The 23,111-nt window shown below is 44.0% G+C and overlaps 1 protein-coding gene across 2 annotated transcripts in view; it reads left to right on the forward strand.

The window, feature by feature from the left end:
* SORL1 (sortilin related receptor 1) overlaps positions 1–23,111 on the forward strand; it is a 169,617-nt gene that overhangs the window by 65,086 nt on the left and 81,420 nt on the right. For both annotated transcript variants that reach the window (NM_001192757.2, XM_059874783.1), the window contains exons 10-14: positions 1,338–1,455; positions 1,666–1,739; positions 7,259–7,347; positions 19,763–19,941; positions 21,686–21,872. In NM_001192757.2, the coding sequence (NP_001179686.2) occupies positions 1,338–1,455; positions 1,666–1,739; positions 7,259–7,347; positions 19,763–19,941; positions 21,686–21,872 (647 nt within the window). The remainder of the gene's footprint in view (positions 1–1,337; positions 1,456–1,665; positions 1,740–7,258; positions 7,348–19,762; positions 19,942–21,685; positions 21,873–23,111) is intronic.

The following is a 23,111-nucleotide window of genomic DNA, read 5'->3' on the forward strand; positions in this document are numbered from 1 at the left end:
CAGATAGTCGTTAGAGAAATCCTTTTGTTATAAAAGTAAGTATATCTAGCAAATCATGTCAGTTTTGACCTGGAAAAAAAGCACAACTAGAGATACCCTATCTAGAATACTGCTGCTTCTGTTGCTGCTGCTGCTAAGTCGCTTCAGTCGTGTCCAACTCTGTGCGACCCCATAGACGGCAGCCCACCAGGCTACCCCGTCCCTGGGATTCTCCAGGCAAGAACACTGGAGTGGGTTGCCATTTCCTTAGACAAGGCTAAGTAACATTTGACAGTCAGTTTCTAGCTGGAGAATTGGGCGTGACCTGCTGCTAAGTCGCTTCAGTCGTGTCCGACTCTGTGCGACCCCCTAGACGGCAGCCCACCAGGCTTCCCCGTCCCTGGGCATGACCTGATCCTATAGCAAAAGACCTTGTTTGCAGAGCTATTGAAATTTGAACATAAGTACTGGAGGCCAGTTGGAAGAACTTCAAGTCTCGCAGAGGACACCTGAAGACTTTCTGTACAAATGCAGACTGCTTAAAAACATTTCATGTGGATCTTTTGGTGTTTATCTCTCATATGTTGTACATCTGGAAGTGTATCAGTAAGACTTTCTGACTTTTGAGTCTTGGTTTTCCTTCTGACTGACTTGCTTAAATCATATTTGAAATGCATCTCCAGTGACTTAGAAAATAAGTACCATGAAATCATTTCATTTCTCTGAGTGATGTGAGAGAAATGCTGGGTAACACTGAGAGGGGGATAGCTTTCACATCTACTTAAGTTGGCACTGACTTCTTTCTTTCAAAAGTTTCATTGAATTATAGTTGATTTACAATGTTGTGTTAGTTTCAGGCATACAGCAAAGTGATTCAGTCATACATACATACATAGATATATACCTGTATATATCTTTTAGATTCTTTTCCCTTTTTGGCACTGAGTATAGTTCTCCGTGCTATACAGTAGTTCCTTGTAGGTTGATATGGACAGGGAGGCCTGGTGTGCTGCAGTCCATGGGGCCGCAAAGAGTTGGACACGACTGAGCGACTGAACTGAACTGAGATTACCTGTTTATATATAGCTCTGATTTCTAACTGCTGTTCTCTGAGAGTCTCAGAAGGGTTTTTTTTCCTTAGTATCTTTCTCTTGTCTCCCATAAGTGGCGTTTACATGGTTCAGATGATCATATCCATCTGGGGCGAGGGTGGGGGCAGCCTGGCTGTGGCTCTGGTCTCCTTTGGGCCAAGTCCCCTTGCTTTGTGCCAACTGCAGCATGGGCACAGGAAGCCTCGGCCTTTAGAGGGAGACTGGGGGGCATATCACGTGATGACAGCAGCTGAACTTGTGTTGCAGCTCTCCCAGGGCTGCTCCCTCCACCTGGCCCAGCGGCTCAGCCAGCTGCTGAGCCTCCAGCTTCGGCGGATGCCCATCCTATCCAAGGAGTCAGCGCCCGGGCTCATCATCGCCACCGGTGAGTTGGCTTTGCCTGTCGTCACTGATGGGTTTAGCTGCTGGCTTACGTGCAGCTGCATACACAGGGACCCCTGCCACCTAGGGCAGCCCTGTCTGTTCGTGGTCCTGAGATGTCCTGGTTGCTAGAGGACTCAGCAGTTCTGGTTGGGCCAGGTGATAAACTGATGTATTCTTGACCTTAGGAATAATTGCTCTTCTTGCATTTTAGGTTCGGTGGGGAAGAACCTGGCAAGCAAGACGAACGTATATATCTCCAGCAGTGCTGGAGCCCGGTGGCGAGAGGTCAGCTCCCTCATCCCGCACCCCTGTTCTTGTTAGTGTGAGAATGTGTCAGGGACACACATGGCCTATGGGGGGGGGCCCACAAAGCCAAGTGTGGTTATGAAATTCAGAGAGATACCAGGAGCCACACACGGTCAGCTGCACAGATTTGTTATCACACTCCATAATGTGGGCTTGTGATTTTGCTAAAAATGTTACTTTGAATCAAAAACAGACTTAAAAAAACAACTGTGAATTTGTGTAAACATTCCAAGATGACAAGTTCCATGAGGATAAAGTGGTGTCTGTTTTGTCACTTCTTTACTCCTGGGACTAGCAGCATCCATTATGGACACCGGGTGCTCCGGAAGGGTCTGCTGAATCCATCAGCAAATTGTAATGTGGTGGTGTCCTGTCTGAACCTCGTTACTTACTTTTCTTTGCGTGCTATTGAAGGTTTGAGTCAAGCCCGTCCCCCCATCACTGGGTCCTTCGTCTCATCCTGTGCTATGGCACATTCTGTGCTGTGGAGGGAAGCTGTGTCTGCCTAATGTTCGTATGACTAAACTTGGATCCTCAGCAATCGATTATACCGGTTCTGAAGGGCTAGTACTCTAGTCCCCAAATGCTAATTCAGCCTTGGACATTAGAGAATTTCCAAACTTGTAAAACAAAGAAGTGTTTTTTCCCTCACCAGGGATACAGGCATCTGGTCTTGTTCTGTAGGTGCCGCTGTCAGTGATGCTCTGCTGTGCGTGCGGGGAGCTGCTGGGGTAGAACCCTCCAGATCTCCTGCCAGCCGGGCGTGACCTCAGGAAGGCTGAGGGGTTGTCAGCAGAGCCAGCAGGCAGCTCCCATCCTCACGGTGCCCTTCCTGGGAATGCGACTTGTGCACTTTCATAGAGAAATGCTCCTTACGTGAAGCAGTAGTCATACCCAACATTTATTTGTGTCTTTGCAGTTTACAGAGGCCTGTCACGTACCTTACCTCATTTGGGGTAGGGCTCACCATTCCTCCAGCTGAGAGATGTAGGACCCAGACATCGTGTGTGTGTGTGTGTGTGTGTGTGTGTGTGTGTGTGTGAGAGAGAGAGAGTGAGAGAAAGAGAGAGAAAGAGAGACAGAGATACAGCTCAACAGCATGGTAGAGAACATAATTTTGTATTTGGATGAAGGAGACTGTTAAGTCCAGAGTAGTAAAAAACCGTGTGAACAATTTGGAATTTTGGGGGCATCCTTGTCCCGCCCCCATGGGAACGATTAAGCAGTGGTTTTCCTCTTCCCTGGAGCCGGACATTCCTTTTGAAATTGGGTGTTCTTTCCTCTGCAGATAGGCTTGTGGTTGGTTTGTACCTTCTGATGTTGGTGTAATCTGGAATTTGAACATCTGCAAGCGATTTCCTTCTGGGGAGAAAGCGGTGTCTTGTTCCTCCTGCAGGGAAGTGGGGTCATCTGGCTGATGTGGGCGCAGCTGTCAGTGCCTCCCGCCGGGCACACTCCCCGCCTGCCAAGAGGTGGCCATCCCACAGGAGACCATAGTTTTGGAACTAGCAGAAAACTAACGAGGGGATGAAAAAATTGAGAGGGTCTGTGTGAGGGGGCATCTGAGTCCCCATGGGCAGCCTTCTCTTAAGAGGGACAGTCTCTACTGTGTGAAGGGGATCGATGGTGGCCTGCGAAGAAGAAATGGGATGCAGTTGACAGATGCTGCCTAGAAAACTGATGACTAGAATTCTTGTTTCCCTTCTGTTCATACTACTAATTAAGTGGGCAAATCCTCAGATTCATAGAGGTCCTTAAAAAACAACAACAATAACTTTATTGAGGCATATAGAGGTACAATAAACTGCACATATTTGAAGTATATAATCTGACCAGAATTGATCACCCTCACTCCGTCGTCACCAACACACCACAATTAAGACCCCTTCATCGCCCCACCAAAGTATCTTGTCTCTTTTGTGATTCATCCCTCTCTCTACCCTCATCCCTCCAGATTATTAACATTTTCTGGAATTCTGTATAAATGGACTCATACACTGTGCGGTCTTTTGGCCTGGCTGCTAGCTCTCATTGTGAGGATTTTGAGGTTCTTTCATGTTGTTTCATTCATCAGCGGTTCTTTCCTTTTTCATTGTTGATTAGTATCCCATTGTGGGGATATTCCACAATTTCTTTATCTATTTGTCAGTTGATGGATGTTCTTGTTTCTACTGATTACAATGTAGTTGTTACAAACATTTAATTACATGTTTTTTAAATTAAATGTATAATTGTATACATATATATATGTATATAAATATATACATATATATATATAATTTATATATTATATATATTTAATATATATTTATATATATTTAATTTCTCATGGGTAGATATTGCAGGAAGGAAAGAGTGGGCAACCTAATTAGTATATGTCTAACTTTTAAAGGAATTACTAAATTGTTTTAAAATGTCAAATTGTATTCCAAAGTGGATGTGCCATTTCACATTTCCACCAGCAGTGTGTGAGTTCTGATTGCTTCAGATGCTTGCCAACACTTGATAAGGTCAGCATTTTAAATTTTACACATTTTAATAAGTGCATTTGATATCTCATTGTAGTTTTAATTGGCATTTCTTTGACTAATGATGTTGAACTTCTTTTCATGTGCTCATTGGCCATTTAAAAATATTTTTTGAAGTGTCTGTTCAGATATTTTACCTGTTTTAAAAAAATAGGTTGTCTTATTGAGCTGTAAGAGGTTTTTCTGAAAAAAACATATTCTGGATTTAAGTCTTTTTATGTGTGTTATAAATATTTTCTCAGCCTGTGGCTTGTTTTTTTAAAATTTTCTTCATGGTGTCTTTTGAAGAGTAGATGTTTTTACTTTTGATGAAGTCTAATTTATCAGTTCTTTTCTTCAGTGTTTTATGCTCTTTGTTGTTCTGAGAGATGTTTGTCCTTTCCACAGTTGCAGAGATTCTCCCTTATTTATTCTTTTGCAGGTTTTATAGTTTTAGGGTTTTGGTTTATGATCTATTTTGAGTTAATTTGTGTATCTGGTATGAGAGAAGGGTTGATACTCATTTTTCCTTATAGACATTCAGTTGGTCTAGTATGCCCTGTTGGAAAGACTTTTCTTTCCTCCACTGAATTGCCTTGGTGCCTGTTTGAAAATCAATTGGCCACATATGTGTGAGTCTAATTTAAGGCTTTCTGTTCTACTCCATTGAGCAATAAAACATTTTAAAACTAAAGTATGTACTGTTTTATTTATACGTAATGCTATTGTACACTTTCTAGACTGTAGTTTAGTGCAAACATGACTTTAATAAGCACTGAGAAACCAAAAAGCTATGTGATTTGCTTCACGGTGGTTTGTGTCTCTGTGGTGGTCTGGAACTGGACCTACAGTATCTCCGAGGTGCCTCTGTGCTTTGAAGACGTACTGTCTTCTGATGTGAGATCTATACTCATTGGTTATCATTTTCGTGTATGTATCATGTCGTTTTTCTTAAGATACTTTGATATTGTTTTCTTATCTTTGGTTTTCAGCAGTTTTGTTATGATGTTTCTAGGTATAATTTTCTTTGTGCTTAGTGTTTTGGGGGACACTTATATTGAATCTATAAAATTTATCTCTTTCATCAAATTTGGGAAATTTTCGGCCGTTATTTTTTTCAAATATTTTTTCTGCTTCAGTTCCTTTCTCCTGTTCCTCTTGGCCTCCAGTTATACCTGTTAGACCTTTTGTCCCACAAGTCTCTGGGGCTTTTCTCTTTTAAGTCTTTTATTCTGCACATTCTTTAGAATAGATCATTTTTACTCCTGTATATTCATGTTTAAATTCACGAATTCCTTTGTCATTTCTATTCTGTCACTGAGCCCATCGTGACTTTCCTATTTCAAACATTTTATTTTCCTGTTCTAGAATTCTTTCCTTTTTTTTTTTTTTTTTAAAGTAGTTTCCACTTCTCTGGGAAGAATTCTTGTCTTTTGCTCATTTCAGGTTTGTTTTCCTTTACATTCTGAAACACAGTTATAAGTGTTTTATAGCATTTGGTAATTCCAATCTTTGGATTATCTTGAGCTTGGCACCCATTGATTGTCTTTTCCCTGGAGGATTGGAGACATTTTCCTGATCTGTATGTATGTTGAGCGAGTTTTGGATTGTATCCGGGACACGACGTGAAGTCTTCTGGAGGATGTGGCAGTTTTTGTTTTAGCATGCAATGAACCTGTTCAGTGCAGACTGTAAGTTCTGTCTTGCATTCTGTGGAAACCTCGATTCAGGTGCTGAGTCTTCTCTGTGCTGGTGTGGGTCTGTTCCACACACGTACAGCTTAGGCGTCAAGCTGAAATCTGTCTGAGTCTATATACAGAATTAGAAGGTTTACTTCCTCAAACTCCCCTCTCTGGGATTCCATCTACATTTTTCTGTAGGAAAATTGCAGGAGCTTATTTTCTTGTCTACTTAAGCAGAAAATTTCTATAAAACTTTAGCCACCTGCCTGGGCTTGCAGTATCCTAGGTTGGGGCATTCCCTTGGGGCAAAGGTGTACCAGGAAACCTCAGTCATTTGGGTAGCTTCTCCAGGTTTTTAGTCCCCTTCACAAGCTGCCTGAGTTTGTTTACTTTTCAGCATCCTCAGGTAGCTATCTTTTTGTGTTTTGTCCAAAGGTTTTTATTTGTAATTAGTAGGAAAGATGGGCTGTAGTGGGCTTATTCTGTCACAATAGAACCCGAATTCCAGTTGGTTAATGGTTTGTTCTGGGGGTGCTGTGCTGGGTCTCATTGAGGTGCCCAGGCTCTAGAGTGTGCAGGCTCAGTAGTTGTGGTGCACGGGCTTAGTTGCCCCTCAGCATGTAGGATCTTAGTTCCCTGATCAGGGATCAAACCTGTGTCCTTTGCATTGGAAGGCAGATCCTTAACCACTGGACCATCAGAGAAGTCCCTAGTTGGTTATTTTTAATCACAGCTTGGTGACAGTCAGAGATTTGAGTTTGATTCCTACCTTTGCAGTTTACAGTCTGCCACTTTTAGTAGAAACTCCAGTTTTTTCATTTGGCAAAAAAAAATTGGGGACTTCTCTCATGGTCTGCTGGTTAAGAATCCACCGTCCAATGCAGGGGACCCAGGTTCAATCCCTGGTCTGGGAAGATTCCATATGCCTTGGGGCAACTTAAGCCTGTGCACCACAGCTGTTGAGCCCACATGCCACCCCAGTGAGAAGCCCACCCACCACAACTAGAGAGTGGCCCCACCACTCACCACAACTAGAGAAAGCCCACGTGCAACAACGGAGACCCAGTGCAGCTGGGTATATATAAATGAAATTTAAAAATTGGGATGTGAGTACTTGCTCTGTTCCTCCCTGGGGCTGTGTGGAGCAGGTGAGATAATGGCTGTGAAGTGCTCTGGGAATGGGAATTTGTACCCAGGTGGGGACATCCCTGCTGTGTGTGCCTGTGCATGTGTGCAAGGTGTGCACTGTTTCTTCCTGGCCACCTCCCTGGCAGTGGCATGAGCACTGACTGTCTGTCTCTCTCTTCAGGCTCTGCCCGGACCTCACTACTACACGTGGGGGGACCATGGCGGCATCATCATGGCCATTGCCCAGGGCATGGAAACCAACGAGCTGAAGTAAGTGTCTCCATGGAGCCTTAAAAAAATGTTATTGAAATACAGTTGATTGATTTACAGTGTTGTGTTAGTTTCAGGTGTACAGCAGAGTGGTCAGTTATACATGTATACGTATATATAAATCTATATAAATTCTTTTTTATATTCTCTTCCATTGTAGGTTATTATAAAATAGTACAGTAAGGCCCCTACATATGAATAAGTTGCACATTCTGAGAGCAATTTGTTCCTAAGTCCAGCAAAGTTAGCCTCAGTATACCTAACTAACACAATCGTCTATATAGCACTGTATTGTAATAGGTCTATAACACTTTTCCTACAAATAATACATAAAAAGCAAACACAAAAATGAAGAAAACATTTTAAGTCTTACAGTTTAGTACCTTGAAAAGTACAATAGTACAGCACAACAGCTGTCATACAGGGGCTGGCATCGAGTGAGCAGGCAAGAAGAGTTACCGACTGGAGGAGGGAGAGGAGGTGGGAGATGGTGGAGCTGAAGGATCATCAGCAATAGGAGACGGAGGGCAAGCCGCAATTTCATTCATGCTTGACGTTGATGGCTCAGGTTCTGGTTCCTTGCTGGAACCACGTGCATTTTCACATCTTTGAAAGTTCACTACTTGAAGGTTTGTATGTAGGGGACTTACTATGTAGTTGCCTGTGCTATGCCGTAGGTCCTTGTTGTTTATTTTATGCAAAGTAGTGTGTGTATTTTAATCCCAAAGTCCTAATTTATCCCTTCTCCTGCTTTGGGAACTATAAATTTGTTTTCTGTGTCTGTGAGTCGGTTTCTGTCTTGTAAATAAGTTCATTGGTATCATTTTTAGATTCTAGGTATAAGTGATATCATACAATATTTATCTCTCTCTCTTTGGCTTATTTTAGTTCAGTTCAGTCACTCAGTCGTGTCTGACTCTTTGTGACCCCATGAATCACAGCACGTCAGGCCTCCCTGTCCATCACCAACTCCCAGAGTTCACTTAAACTCACGTCCATCGAGTCAGTGACTCCATCCAGCCATCTCATCCTCTGTTGTCCCCTTCTCCTCCTGCCCCCAATTCCTCCCGGCATCAGGGTCTTTTCCAATGAGTCAACTCTTCGCATGAGGTGGCCAGAGTACTGGAGTTTCAGCTTTAGCATCAGTCCTTCCAAAGAACACCCAGGACTGATCTCCTTTAGAATGGACCGGTTGGATCTCCTTGCAGTCCAAGGGACTCTCAAGAGTCTTCTCCAACACCACAGTTCAAAAGCATCAATTCTTCGGCACTCAGCTTTCTTCACAGTCCAACTCTCACATCCATACATGACCACTGGAAAAACCATAGCCTTGACTAGACAGACCTTTGTTGGCAAAGTAATGTCTCTGCTTTTAAATATGCTATCTAGGTTGGTCATAACCTTCCTTCCAAGGAGTGTTTTTTAATTTCATGGCTGCAGTCACCATCTGTAGTGATTTTGGAGCCCCCAAAAATAAAGTCTGACACTGTTTCCCCATCTATAGTGATGGGACCAGATGCCATGATCTTAGTTTTCCGAATGTTGAGCTTTAGGTCAACTTTTCCACTCTCCTCTTTCACTTTCATCAAGAGGCTTTTGAGTTCCTCTTCACTTTCTGCCATAAGGGTGGTGTCATCTCCATATCTGAGGTTATTGATACTTCTCTTGGCAATCTTGATTCCAGCTTGTGCTTCCAGCCCAGTGTTTCTCATGATGTACTCTGCATAGAAGTTAAATAAGCAGGGTGACAATATACAGCCTTGACGAACTCCTTTTCCTATTTGGAACCAGTCTGTTGTTCCATGTGCAGGTTTAACTGTTGCTTCCTGACCTGCATACAGGTTTCTCAAGAGGCAGGTCAGGTGGTCTGGTATTCCCATCTCTTTCAGAATTTTTCACAGTTTATTGTGATCCACACAGTCAAAGGCTTTGGCATAGTCAATTACTTCACTTAGTATGATTAATTTCTGGATTTTTTGATGAAGCTTTTTAACATTATACTGTTCTTCCAGAAATTTAACTCTGTGATTATAAGTGGATTATTTGTTTTACTAGGTTATTGACCGCATAATGTGTGACTAAGGAAATTATTTAAACTTTTTCTTGTTTATAAAGAAAATCTGCCTTTCCTATCTCAGAGAGGAACGAAAGAAATAATTTTATTGATTTGAAAAAGTGCAACTCTATATTATAAAATATAAATAATGACTAAAAAATTAACTGGAGGCTCTTCAGTTTGTTTTTCTTAGCTTTGTGTGTGACACAGTTATTCATAGAATGAGTAATAATAATAATAGTACATGAGTAATAATTTCAGGAATGCATGTTATTTGATAAACAGGTGACTTTTACTATGATAACCTTTGGTTCTGGGGTTTTTACAGATGGACCTGCAAAGGACATTTGGGGTTAATGGCTTCATTTTATAGATGAGAAAACAGAGGCTCAGAAAGTACCTTGCTCAAAGTACCACTTTGTTCGTAACAGGCAAGACTAGCATTCAGGTCTTTAAATTACATTCTGTATTCTTTGCTGTACATTCCTCTGAAAAGCAAAAATGTCAAGAGTTAGTAATTTCTGCCTTCTTGAATTTGATGTTATCAGGACCAGTTCTTTCATTACTTTTGTCCAAGTTGTGACAAAGGTTAATTTTGTCAACATTAGGCTGGGGCAGACTAGCTCTCACTTCTTGTTATGGGGCTGAATTCACGAGACAGATTGCTGGAGGATGAGGAAAGGGCTTCTATAATCATCTCATTTAATGCAAGGAAGAGAGCCTTCTTTTCCTTTACTCCTTTTAGAAACAGGACCAGCAGCAAGACAGAGAGGTGGGTGGTTTTAAAAAAGAGATCTTAACAGCTGGTTTCTTTCCCTTGTGGGTAGTTGGACTTGTGCTGAGCAGCCTGGCCTCCAAGAAACAGGGAGAACCAAAGTCCTGGCATTCTGCCGTTCACTCAGCTGCTCTCTAGTCTGTGCAGCTCTGGTCAGAGGCTGCCTGAGAGCCAGCAGTCAGAAGAAGCCCTCTTTGTACGCAGCATGCTGTGTCCACGTTCAGATTGATGTTTGTAAAGAGGAGGACAGTCAGAGGGCACCTGCTTCCCGCCTTCATGTCATCATTTATTTATCCATTAATTTTTCTGTAGCATGTGTTTTTTTTTTTCCTTTTGGCATGCCATGTGGCATGCAAGATCTTAGTTCCCTGACCAGGGATCAAACCCATGCCTCCTGCATCGGGAGCATGGAGTCTTAATCACTGGACCGCCAGGGAAGTCCCTTATCCACTAATTTATTAATTCCCATCTCACACATTTCTCAAGCACTGATAGTGCTGGGTGACGTGTGTCTAAAGAGAAATGGGATGTTTTCCTCCACTTGCAGGGAGTCCATCCACTAAGATACATAAATACAGTGTGACATCCAGGACACCCTGGGAGGAGTATGGTAGGGGACTTCCGTGGTAGTTTGACCGCCTGGGAATACATTTCATTCTGTGTGTGGCAGTCAGACTGCAGAGACACACTTCCTGATTTTCCCTGTTTAACTCTCCTCCAGACTATATTTGCATTCCAAACTAGCTTTTCTGAAGCAGTTAACGTGATTCTGGTCCTCTTACACCATCTGTCGGTGCATATGTGCTCAGGGGACGCAGAGTCATTGCTAGCTAGCTGCAGCAAAACATGATCCGGAAATGAGACCTGCTGCCAGGAGATCACAGGGCCCTCCGCCGACATTGAACAATGACTCTGGGGTCGTAGACATGTGGGAGATGGGCTCTCTAGTGTTCCTTTGTTTGCCCAGCTCATTTGGAGGTGTCTGTAGGTGTGGTTCAAATAACGCGTTTGCAAATTGAGAATATGTTCAGGCCTCCTATTGACAGGTGCGTGTGTCCCAAATATCAGCCAGAGCTGGGCCAAAACCTGTGTAGTGCAGCCACCTGGCATTTGTATGTTGCTCACAGAGTTTTGTTTTTTCCCTTGCTTCTCCTGCTGCTCTGCTTTTGACTTCTGAGCTATCAGGTCATCAGAAGAGAAGCAGAAAATCCTATTGTAATTAGTTCAGATCTTGAAACCACGTGAGTGGAGGCTCCTTCTGACTCAACTGGACTTCTGTTGCTGGTCTAGGGTTTCAGATCCTTCCAAGTCTGGTGTCCCCAGCTGAAGCCTTCGCTCCCTCCTTCGAGTCTCATGGCGTTTATTGGCAGCCGTCTTGTTGATTTGGCATTCAGCACATACTGCCTCCATTTGTTAGTTACCTTTTCATCATATGCCTGAATTCCTCAACTCATTAACACGGTCTTTGTAGATGAGGATTTCTATTCTACGCAGGCTAGCAGGCACTTAGTAAATGTTAGATTGTTCGATAAATAGGTCATGCACACTTAGTGTTCCAGCGCTGCTTAATTTTTTTCCTGGTTAATAAAACTGGAAGAGGTGGGGTGACATAACAGTCTTACAAACCCCTGGGGGTCTGGGGCAGTTCTGTGGTGTTCTATGGTAAATGACAATCCCTGGAATGCAGATGTGCATGGCGGGGGGCCCCCAGATGTGTGCAACCTGGTGAGAATGTGACTGTCAGGAGTTCAGGTTCACGCTGGACAGAAATTGAACATATTTCTGTTAGGCATCATTTTAGATCAATTGCATAAACATTTGTTGAATATCCATGAGAAGCCAGTTGTTCTAGGAAGAGAGGATACAGAGGTTAGTGAGGCATCCTTTGGGAGCCGGCCAGCCCCACTGTGGCTCCGAGATGTTTCTGAACCAGCTGGAGGGAGAGACTGGGGGACAAGCTTTCTGATGCAAAGCTTCCCCAACCTTAGGGAGTAAGGGGTAACATCTAACTCTAGTAAGAGGTTTGGTGGAACAGAGGTTGGAACCTTGCTTAATGAAAGAATTAAGTTTAGGTGGGTTCTTTTTTTTTTTGGTTGTTTTTTTTTTTTTAATTATTCATGTCTTTCTCTCCCTAATTAGCACAGCTAACTAAGAGTTTACAGTTACTTGTTTCAGCTTCTGCTGAGATTCTCCACTGAGGCTGTTTTCTTTGTTGTTGTTAATTGAAATTGAGAGTAAGAGGAGGAACAGTTTGTTTTTGCTCCTGCGTGTCTTCTGGGAGTCACTCACCCCTTCATTCAGTATGCTGTCACCGAGAGCCTGCTCAGGGGTTTGCAGGTCTGTCTTGTGTAGAATCAGTGTTCTTCAGAGAGCGGGGGGTGTTGTGTTTTTACACTCTGACCAAAAACAAACCCAAACCCTAGCTTGTCGGTCTGATCTAGAGGGACACAATCAGTTTTGTTTCTTCCCGGTGGTTCGCCTATCAGCATAAGGATATTATCAGTAGTTACTAATACCTTGGATGTTCCCCAAAGCCTCTTTCCTCATAGGAGATTTCAGATTTCATAGGGTTTTCCTCTGTGAGTCCTGAAAAGCCACTGCAAAGACTCCGCCCAGCAGAGCAGCTGTCTTTTCTAGACCTGAGTTCTGCAAGCAGCCTCACAGTTCCAGAATGTGGGAGGTGGCAGATAACCAGTTTGTTTGGTTGTAGAACTTGATCTCATAGTAACTTTAATGGTTGAAAGTCACCCCCACTTCATTTTTACCCCCATGTGATTTCTTCAGCCCCTTGAGTTATAGAGGAGGAGGTGTTCTTATCAGTCTTTAACTGTTGAGAAATTGACAAATGGGGTAAAAAAAAAAAATATATATATATATATATTGCGGTTCATTTAATTTCCTTTAAAGTAAATATTAATTAATGCCCTTCTGTGTGCCAGGGGCAGAAAAGTGAGTAAGAAGTCTTATTCCTGATAAATGGTAGCTGTCGTAGAAGATACTGAAAAATCAGGTCATTAAATAAGTAGGTATGTTACTGAACCAAACTTGGGTCTGCTTGCCCATCTACTGACACTGGGTGAAGAAAAGAGCGGCATTTATTGTAAGGCATCAGACAAGGAGTCCAGGACAACTAGTGCTCAAGAAGCTTGAGCTCCCTGATGGGTTGCAGGAGAGCATTTTTTTTTTTTAATTTTTATTTTGTGTGGGAGTATAGCTGATTAACAATATTGTGATAGTTTCAGGTGGACAACGAAGGGACTCAGCCATACATATTCCATTCTCCCCCAAAGTCTTTTCCCATCCAGGCTGCCACATAACATTGAGACGAGTTCCCTGTGCTATACAGTAGGTCCTTGTTGGTTATCCATTTTAGATGTAGCAGTGTGTAAAGACCAGATGAGGCTTTCTGGGTGGCATTAGTGGTTAAGAATCTGCCTGCCATTGCAGGGGAGAAGAGATGCGGGTTTGATCCCTGGATCAGGAAATGGCAGCCCACTCCAGTATTCTTGCCTGGAGAACTGCTTGGACAGAGGAGCTTGCTGGGCTATAGTCTATAGGGTTGAAAGAGTCAGATATAACTGAGAACATACACACACACACACACAGAGACACACACAGACACACACTCACACACATAGACACACACACATACAGAGACACACATACACACCAGCCCTGCAAAGTTCTCTGATTGCTTGATATTGAGATAACAGTGTGGTGTCACAGGGGTTCGCATTATCCATCCTTAGGCTCCAGTAGCTACGCTCATTGTCATCAAGTCATTAACATCTTCCATTTGCTGGTAGTTTTAGCATCTGTAAAGACTGATGCTGGGAGGGATTGGGGGCAGGAGGAGAAGGGGATGACAGAGGATGAGATGGCTGGATGGCATCACCGACTCAATGGACATGAGTTTGAGTAAACTCTGGGAGTTGGTGATGGACAGGGAGGCCTGGCATCTGCAATTCATGGGGTTACAAAGAGTCGGACACGACTGAGCGACTGAACTGAACTGAGCTGAAAACAGCTCAGGAAATGTGCATCAGATACTCTTATCTAGGTATTTCAGAAAGGAACTGCAGCAGAGAACCTGGGGGAGGGGTTTGCCTGGGGGAGGCATCATGGAGTCTTGCTGGGTTACAGGTATAAAGCCGAGGGGAGCGCAGGGTCCTAGGGGAAACCACAGAAGGAGGGCCAGGCAGGCTGCTGGGAGGAGAGGAACCTTGGGCTGAGACTTCAAGGGTAAATAACAATGCTGGGGTACTGTCCCAGGGTCAGAGAGAGCTTTAGGGGAGAGGAGACCAACATGAATCAGTGGAAGGTGCAAGTCTTTAGTGTTGATAGAATGTAGATCTCAGGGTGGAGGTGTGCGGACTGAGGCCTGAGGTGGGTGTGTGAGAAGGGGCCAGAGCCCCCCAGGACTTTTATGTGCTTTACCAGAGAGACTGGACTTTGCTTTTGAAGTGATGGCTTGTATAGAAAGATGGCTCTGGCAAGGTTGAGGAGCATGAATGTTTTAATTTTTGTTTATTATTTTTTGTTTAAATTTTGTTTAAATTTTTGTTTATTATTTATTTTTGGCCATGTTGGGTCTTTGTTGCTGCATAGGCTTTCCTCTAGTTGGGGTGAGCAGGAGCTACCTTCTAATTGCAGTGCCTGGGATTCTCATTGCTGTGTGTTCTTTCATTGAGGAGCATGGGCTCTAGAGCTCAAGGACTCAGTAGTTGTGGCTCCTGAGCTCTAGAGCACAGGCTCAACATTTGTGGCTCATGGGCTTAGTTGCTCCAAGGTAAGTGGGATCTTCTCAGACCAGGGATCCAACCCATGTCCCCTGCATTGATAGATGGATTCTTTACCATTGAGCCACCAGGGAAACCCAGGAGCATGAATTTTCAAAGGACCAAGACTGGAGGTGAGAGATGTTGCTTAGATGGGGACCAAGCATTTTCAGGACTAAGTCTGTAGGAGTTGCTTTTTGACCAGACAGTTTGCAGGGGCTGGGGCGGGTGACAGGTCAAGATGACCACATCATTCACAGAAAAACAGAGGAAAAGGAGTCGACTGGAAGGACCGGGGGATGAGTGCAGATTTGGTCAGGGTGAACTGACATGGCTGTGGGATGTCCACAGGGAGATACGCAGCAGGAATCTGGCAACATTACATCCTCTAGTTCCGTCTTCCACCATCCATTGCAGGAATTGCCTGTCATCAGTGATGGATGATCACCCAGTCTTTGCTTGAATAATTCTAGTGATGGAGACTTCACCAAATTGAAAAATAAAAAGCTTCTATTTCACCTTGGGACAATTTGTTGTTCGTGTGTTCATGCACTCTATTTATTTATCCGTTCCCTTACGAGTGGAAGTTCTCAAGTCAGAGAGAGCCTAAATCTTCCTCACTCCCATTTCTATGCAGTGGGCTCAGCTCTGCTTCCAGGAGACACACCCAACAGGTATTTCCTCTTTTGCTGAAAGCCTTTCAGATGCTTGAGGACCCCTCCCTGTTCTCCGGAGAGCATCTCCCATCCATGGCAGACAGCCCCAGTTCCTTCCCTCCAGTGCTGTAGAATCCTGAATCTGCACCCTCTAGGTTCTCCCTTGGGTCCTTTTCACACTATCAGGGCTTTAAGATGAGGGGGCCTGATCTGCCTCCAGCAGCCTGAAACACACATCCCATTGGCATTGATACCCACATGATCCTAGAGACTTGATTTCTGGTAATAAAAACCTAAAACTGTTTTTACACTTTGACAGCCTTCTCAAGCTGGTAGCTCCTACTAAATTATGTTTTTAACTGAGATATCCTTTACACACCATGAGATGCTCTTATCTTAAATACACCATTTCATCCATTCTGAAGGTTGCATGTCAAGATGGAGAAATTTTCCATCATCCTAGAAAATATCCACATGCCCCTCCCCAGCCAATACTGTCCCCTCAGCCCACTGCCACGAATATCCTTATGAAAAGTAGACCCTTACCATTACCTTGTTCTCAAATCAAGAATTAACTCTGAGAAAAAGAAACAGGGTTCGTTTGTTGTGACTTGTGTGTGAAACCGTGTGTGTTCCCAGCTCCACCTTCCTTCGTATCTAAGTTCTCTCAAATCAGCTGTTTCATAGTCCATTCTTGAAACCACTTTTTTCTTCTTAAGGGAAATAAAACTACTTTTTTCTCATCTAGTTTTGAGATCTTTATCTGTTCTTGTGGTTCTTTTTAGAGATTATTAAAAGGAACTTTGCAATCATTCCTTTAAATCTTTCAGTTCCCTCAAATGTGCTTTATTTTGTATTCATTTTCCTGTAACTTCCTTTTTTTTTCCTGCTTTGTCCAGTTTGAAGATCATTCTTCTTAATAAAGATAAACCCAACATAGAAATTGACTAACCTCTTCTGCTTTTCTCTGTCATTGCTATTTATACCATTAACCATCAGATGGATGATCCCATTCCATTCTGATTCTTTTTAGAACTTGCTGGGTAACCAAGTTAGATTGTTCTGCCAATTATTTTGGTAATTTGAAGCATTACCTTTGGCTTATTTTGAGTTTGAGCTGTTTGGTCACTGTTCCTGCAGATTACTAGTGTGAAGAATTACAGCTAAAATTAATTAGCAGATTGCTATGGCTCTTTAAATTTTTGCCCTTGGTTATATGACTCTATTCTCATCTTAGATATGTTCTTTAAAAGTCTGAGCTCATCAGGACCTTTGTGTGGAACCATAGATTTGTGTTTTGAGTTTCTACCCCTGTGTCCCTTATTTAGTGTATCTTGGTTATATTATATTTTTATCATCATTGTGTATATAGTCTCATCTTTTTGAGACTTTTGGCCATGAGATTATGTCTGTATTTTATTTGAATGTTTTGAATTTTCCCTTCTTAAGGGCCGAGGCCCTACATCTTCTTCCATGACTGTTAGGAATATAAAGATGTCTTGGTTTGTTTTCTTGCAAGGTTCTTGTCATTTTCACTTCACCAACACAAGTTCTCCTTCAGAGATCAGAATTCAGCCCAGAATAGGTGATCCCTTAACTGTTGAGCTGATGATGTGACTGCCCTTTCTCCAAAATTCTGAAAAGCACTGTTTTCTAAAGGCACAGTTTATTCTTCAGTACAAAGCTGCACTCAGCCGAGCACCTGCTTTTAGTCTCAGTAATATGTTGTCGTCAGAGTCTGCTGGGGACTTCTCAAGAAACGGGATGATTCATTTCCTGAGGTTATCTTGGGTTCGAGGAGCTATTCAACAGAATTACCTACATGGTGTGCAAGTAGACAGACTTCCACTGTGATCGCAGAGCAGAGGGGTAGTTCCCATCGTGGTTGGTTGATAGACCGACTCTGTGGGTTCCGGATGCTTTAAAGATGCTACTGAGCCTTTGCTTCCCAGGTGACACAGTGGTAAGGAATCTGCCTGCCATTCAGGAGACATAGGAGAAACAGGTTTGATTCCTGGGTTGGGAAGATCTCCTGGAGTAGGAAATGGCGACCCACTCCAGTATTCTAGCCTAGAAACTTTCATGGACAGAGGAGTCTGGTGGGCAACTGGGGTCGATAAGCGTCAGATGTGACTGAGCTTGAAAGCCTTTAGCTCATCACCCTGTTGCAAGAAGGAGACGAAGTTAACTTATCTCCTTATCTGCTTCAGGTTAGCTTAAACCAGAAGCATGTCAGCCGGAAGAGAATTTCCCTTCTTAGGAAGATCTATAGAGGAGATTGCTCAGTCCTCTCTGCCCTGTCCCCACCCCACACCCACCATGACCACGGTTTAACCCGTAGCCTTCTTGCAGAAGTACCAGTTTTAGTAATCTCAAGAGGAAGTGCTTGAATTGAATGACATAAAAAAGATTTACATCAAGTATTAAGATCCTGAGTAAAAGTAAAATCTCAAAAACTTGAGAAAAGTGAAAGAAAAGTTCTGTGTTTAAATTGGATTTCAGAGAGACCCAGCAGCTCTGTGACCCTAATTGAGCCCACTCGAGTTGAGAGGTTTCTTATGGTGAGCATCTCACCAGCTTGCTGGGTGATGAAGCCAGTACCAGGCACATTTTCCTCTCCTCTTCCTCCTCCTCCTCCTCTTTAATACAAAAGTTAATTTAAAATCAATACATTGAATTCAGTGCTGCTTTTTTTCCCAAGAGGGCTTGCACTCTTTTTCTGATGTAGTCTGCCTTTTCTCAGGACACACTTTCATCCAGCTTTTAATTTTTGAGACTACGGGAAAAGTTGTAAAAGTTGTGTAAAAAAGTACTCATGTTACCTTCACTTACACTTTGTGTAATAATCACCAGTTGTTAATGTTTTGTTTGCTTTGCTTTTGTCATCTGTTTATCCTGTCTGCCATCTTTCCATCCATCTATCCCTCCGTTTTGGGGAAAATTATTTGAAAAATAGTTGCAGATATTGTACCCCTTCATAGCTCAATACACATATCTTAAATAAATAAAGGTCTTCTCCTACACAGTCAGAATGCTGTTATCATTCCCAAGAAAATGACCATGAACTTAGTATGACTTATTTTGTTGTTCAGTCACCGAGTTGTGTCTGATTCTTCGTAACCCAATGGACTGCAGCATGCCAGGCTTCCCTATCCTTCACCATCTCCTGGAGTTTGCCCAAGTTCACGTCCATTGAATTGGTGATGCCATCCAGTGCCACTGATGATGGCATTACTATAAGTATTATAGACAGTTATATTTTCTCAGTTGTCCTATATTATTTGTAGCTGTTGATTTTTTTCCTAATCTAGGATTCAGTCAGGGTTTGCATTTGTCTTTAGTCTCTTTTTAATCTATAACAGGTCCTCTGCCTCTTGGGCTGTTTGGTTGGTTTTTGATAGCCTTGATGTTTTGAAGATTCCAGGCCAGTTGTCGCATAGACCATTCCACATTGTCAGTTCATCCATTTGCAGGGACTCCTGCCTAGATGATGCACATCCTCAGCGCTTTGTCTGAGAGGTACATGACATCAGGTTGTCTTGTCCCACTTCGAGTGCTGCTAAATTTGCAAGAGTTGTGACTCCGATCATCCGCTGTAAATTATGTTTCCTCCTCTGCAGTGAGTGAGTTGGTACCTTTAGACCATGCAGACGCTCTGGTCCCCAACATTCTTTTACCCAGTGTTTTCGGCATCCAGAGATAATCTTGTCTGACTTGGTTGTTGCAATAGGGTTACAGCACAGTCACTTTTCTCATTCTGTCATTGTTTTTTTAACAATTATTAGGTAGTACTGTGATATAATAATTTCCCTTCTCTGCCCTTTTTTCTTTATCATGTACAGACCCATGCCCTGTTTTCATTCACTGTATTATCTGTTATCATCATTTCTCTTTTTTTTTAAGTTCACATTGTTCCACCCTGGCCAGTTGGAACCCCATGGAGTTGGCTCCTGTTTCCTTTCTCATCGACAGCATCAATCTCTGAGCGTTTCCATGCTTTCTGTCACAACCTTAAACTTCCCTGGCATTGTCCCGGGATCAGCCGCTGCCCCAAGGAGCTCCGGTTCCTGCTACAGGTGACTGTTATCTGGAAACCAAGGTCTTGCCCCCAGACTTTAACTGCAAGGATCCTCTTCTTACATCTGGGCAGGTACAGCACCAATGAAGGGGAGACCTGGAAAACGTTCGTCTTCTCGGAGGAGCCCGTGTTTGTGTACGGGCTCCTCACGGAGCCTGGCGAGAAGAGCACTGTCTTCACCATCTTCGGCTCCAACAAGGAGAACATCCACAGCTGGCTGATCCTCCAGGTCAATGCCACAAGTGCCTTGGGTAAGCCCCTGCCCCCTTGGCCCTTCTCATGGAAGTACCTTTTTTAACAATTGGGGTGTGGTTGCTTTACAATGCTGTGTTGGTTTCTACTGTACAGCAAAGTGAATCAGCTATTCGTATATAGAGATCTTCTCGTTTTTGGATTGAGAGTTGGACACAACTGAGCGACTTCACTTTCAGTTTTCATTTTCATGCACTGGAGAAGGAAATGGCAACCCACTCCAGTGTTCTTGCCTGGAGAATCCCAGGGATGGGGGAGCCTGGTGGGCTGCCGTCTATGGGGTTGCACAGAGTCGGACACGACTGAAGCGACTTAGCAGCAGCAGCAGCAGCTTAGATATTCTCAGAAGGGTCTGTAATCCGTTGACGACAGCACATATGCATTAAGTAAACGAGATATTCAGAGGCAGTTACTCAGGCACTTCTTAACAGGGCCATGCGTTTTCTGTATGCTCATTTCCTGTGCAGTCATGGGCACAGGCTGGGTTTAGGTGTATGTGTGCTGAACAAGTTAATGAATAAATGCTTGAAAATTATTCTTCCAAACTAGCAGTTCCAGTTTGGCACATTCGGTGGGTAGACTCTCCTAATGGTGTAGGGTCCTCTCACAGCTGTCTGGGATCTCGTCTCTATCTGCTGGTCCAGGCCCAGGACCTGCCAGTAAGGGAGCAGGGGGAGTAAACCTCTGCAGCATCCTTCTTGGCCCCACGTAACCCTGCCCTCTGCGCCTTCTCTGCCGTGGCTGACGTTATTCCAGTTGCCTGGGATGCTCTGTGGCCTACCCATTCAATTTCTGCTAGTTGAAATCCTTTTCATGGATCAGGACCCAATGCACTTGGCTGCTTATAACCCAACCGGACCTCTGCCCTCTTCTCTGTGTCCAAAACGGGCGTGTACTCTTCACACCTTGGATTATAGATTTGTAGCTGCCACGCTTTGTGTGTCGTCTCTCATCACCTGGATCATAGGTCTTTAGGTATAAGAACCTGCTCTGTGCATCTTTATCTTCTACCCACTGGACGGCCTGATAGCCTTATCAGTAAGGGTTTAATAAATGCTTGCTGATTGGGATGGTGTTGAGTTGACAGTAGTTAATCTTTTCAGGCAGCATTTAATGTAACCAAAGACACACATATAAAAAAGATATAAACTGCTAGGATAGACATTGGTGTACTTTGGAATTCTTACGGAAACCAGTCTTTTTAAATTTTGAGTGGATGTGGGTAGATGGAGTGACCAGCCTGTCTGACCAGTTCTCTGCCTCCTTCCATGAAGGTCCTGCACCTTCCAAGCAGTGACAGTGGATTCTCTTGCTCATGGGCCACACTTCAGATGCGTCCATGCCGTCTTGGGAATCTGACAGGGAACACTGCTCCTCAGTGATGCCACCTCTCGGGAGTCCAGCCTTGACCTGACTCCCCAGAGACAAAACACCTCTGGGGACCTGGTTCTAAAGGAAACTGCAGAATCTGCTCAAATCTTTCAGAAGTTTAGACTGTGAGCGCCAGAGGGGCTTGCTCCCTCCCTGCTTTCTCAGGTGGATGTCTGTGTTTCTGGGGACAGTAGAGGCAGGTGCTGCCTGGCCCCAGAGCCAGCCAGTGAGAGGGTCAGGGCGGCTCCAGGGGCCTGCAGGCTCACTGGGCGGCAGCGAGAGGCCCGGGAGGTGGGTGGCCAGGCCACGGGGCAGGCAGGACAGGAAACCCTGCGTGGGCATGCCCGTAATGCTGCGTTTCCTCCTCCTCAGGGGTCCCCTGCACAGAAAACGACTACAAGCTGTGGTCCCCATCCGATGAGCGGGGCAACGAGTGTCTGCTGGGGCACAAGACTGTCTTCAAGCGGAGGACCCCCCACGCCACGTGCTTTAACGGAGAAGACTTCGACCGGCCGGTGGTTGTGTCCAACTGCTCCTGCACCCGAGAGGACTATGAATGGTTGGTTGTCCGTCCACACCAGGGACCGAGTGCTCTTCTGGTCCCTCAGCACTGTGGGCAACAGGCTGGGGCGCATGCCTTCCCCTGAAGAGAGGGAGCGGCTCGCAGGAACCAAGTATTTATCAAGCAGCTCTTAGGAGCCAGGAGCTGTGCTGGGCACTTTTTATGTTGGTTTTTCCATTTGGTTGTTTCAGCCGTGTGATGTGATGGAGGTGTGAGCACCCCCCTCCCCCAACCAAGCATGCTGCAGTAATTTATGTAGGAATAGATTACTCTGGGATTTATTTTCACAAGGGCAAGCAAGAAAGGAACATGCTGAAGGTTCCATTGTGGATAACTCCTTTTCCTTAGGAGCCCTATTTTCAAGGAAATTTGCTTCTCTATCTGAAATAAGAGTGTGTGTGTGTGTGTGTATGTGTCTGTATATTATATATATATATATATATATATATATATATATGCTTTCCAGGTAGTGCTAGTGGTAAAGAATCTGCCTGCCAATAGAGGAGACACTAGAGACGACATAGGTTCGATCCCTGGGTCGAGAACCTCCCAGGAAATGGAACCCACCCCATGGCAACCCACTCCAGTATTCTTGCCTGATAGTGAGCCTGATGGACTACAGTCCATGGGGTTGCAAAGAGTTGGACGTGACTGAGGCAACTTTGCATGCATGCACATATATATATTTGTGTGTGTGTAAATACACATACATATGTATATTTGTTAATTAGTCCTTGAGTAAAATATCTAAGGCATTGCCTGAGAATGTAGAAGAAACAGTATGCACACAAATAATTGTAATGGGAGATGGAAAGATGTAGGTACCTTGGAGGAGGAATGGGTGTTTTTCCTGGGATTACTGATAGGAAAGAGGAGACTATAATTTGCTGCTGTTGCTGTTGTTCAGTCAGTCAGTCGTGTCTGCCTCTTTGTGACCCCATGGACTACAGCACGCCAGGCTTCCCTGTCCTTCACTATCTCCCAGAGTTTGCTCAAACTCGTGTCCGTTGAGTCGGTAACGTCATCCAAACCACCTCATCCTCTGTCACCCCCTTCTTCTCCTGCCCCCAATCTTTCCAGCATCAGAGTCTTTTCCAGTGGGCTGGCTTTTTGCATCAAGTGGCCAAAGTACTGGAGCTTCAGCTTCAGAATCCGTCCTTCCAATGACTATTCGGGGTTGATTTCCTGTAGGACTGACTGGTTTGATCTCCTTGCTGTCCAAGGGACTCTCTAGCA

This window comes from Bos taurus, chromosome 15 (assembly GCF_002263795.3).
Source record: "Bos taurus isolate L1 Dominette 01449 registration number 42190680 breed Hereford chromosome 15, ARS-UCD2.0, whole genome shotgun sequence".
Classification (NCBI taxonomy): Eukaryota; Metazoa; Chordata; class Mammalia; order Artiodactyla; family Bovidae; genus Bos; species Bos taurus.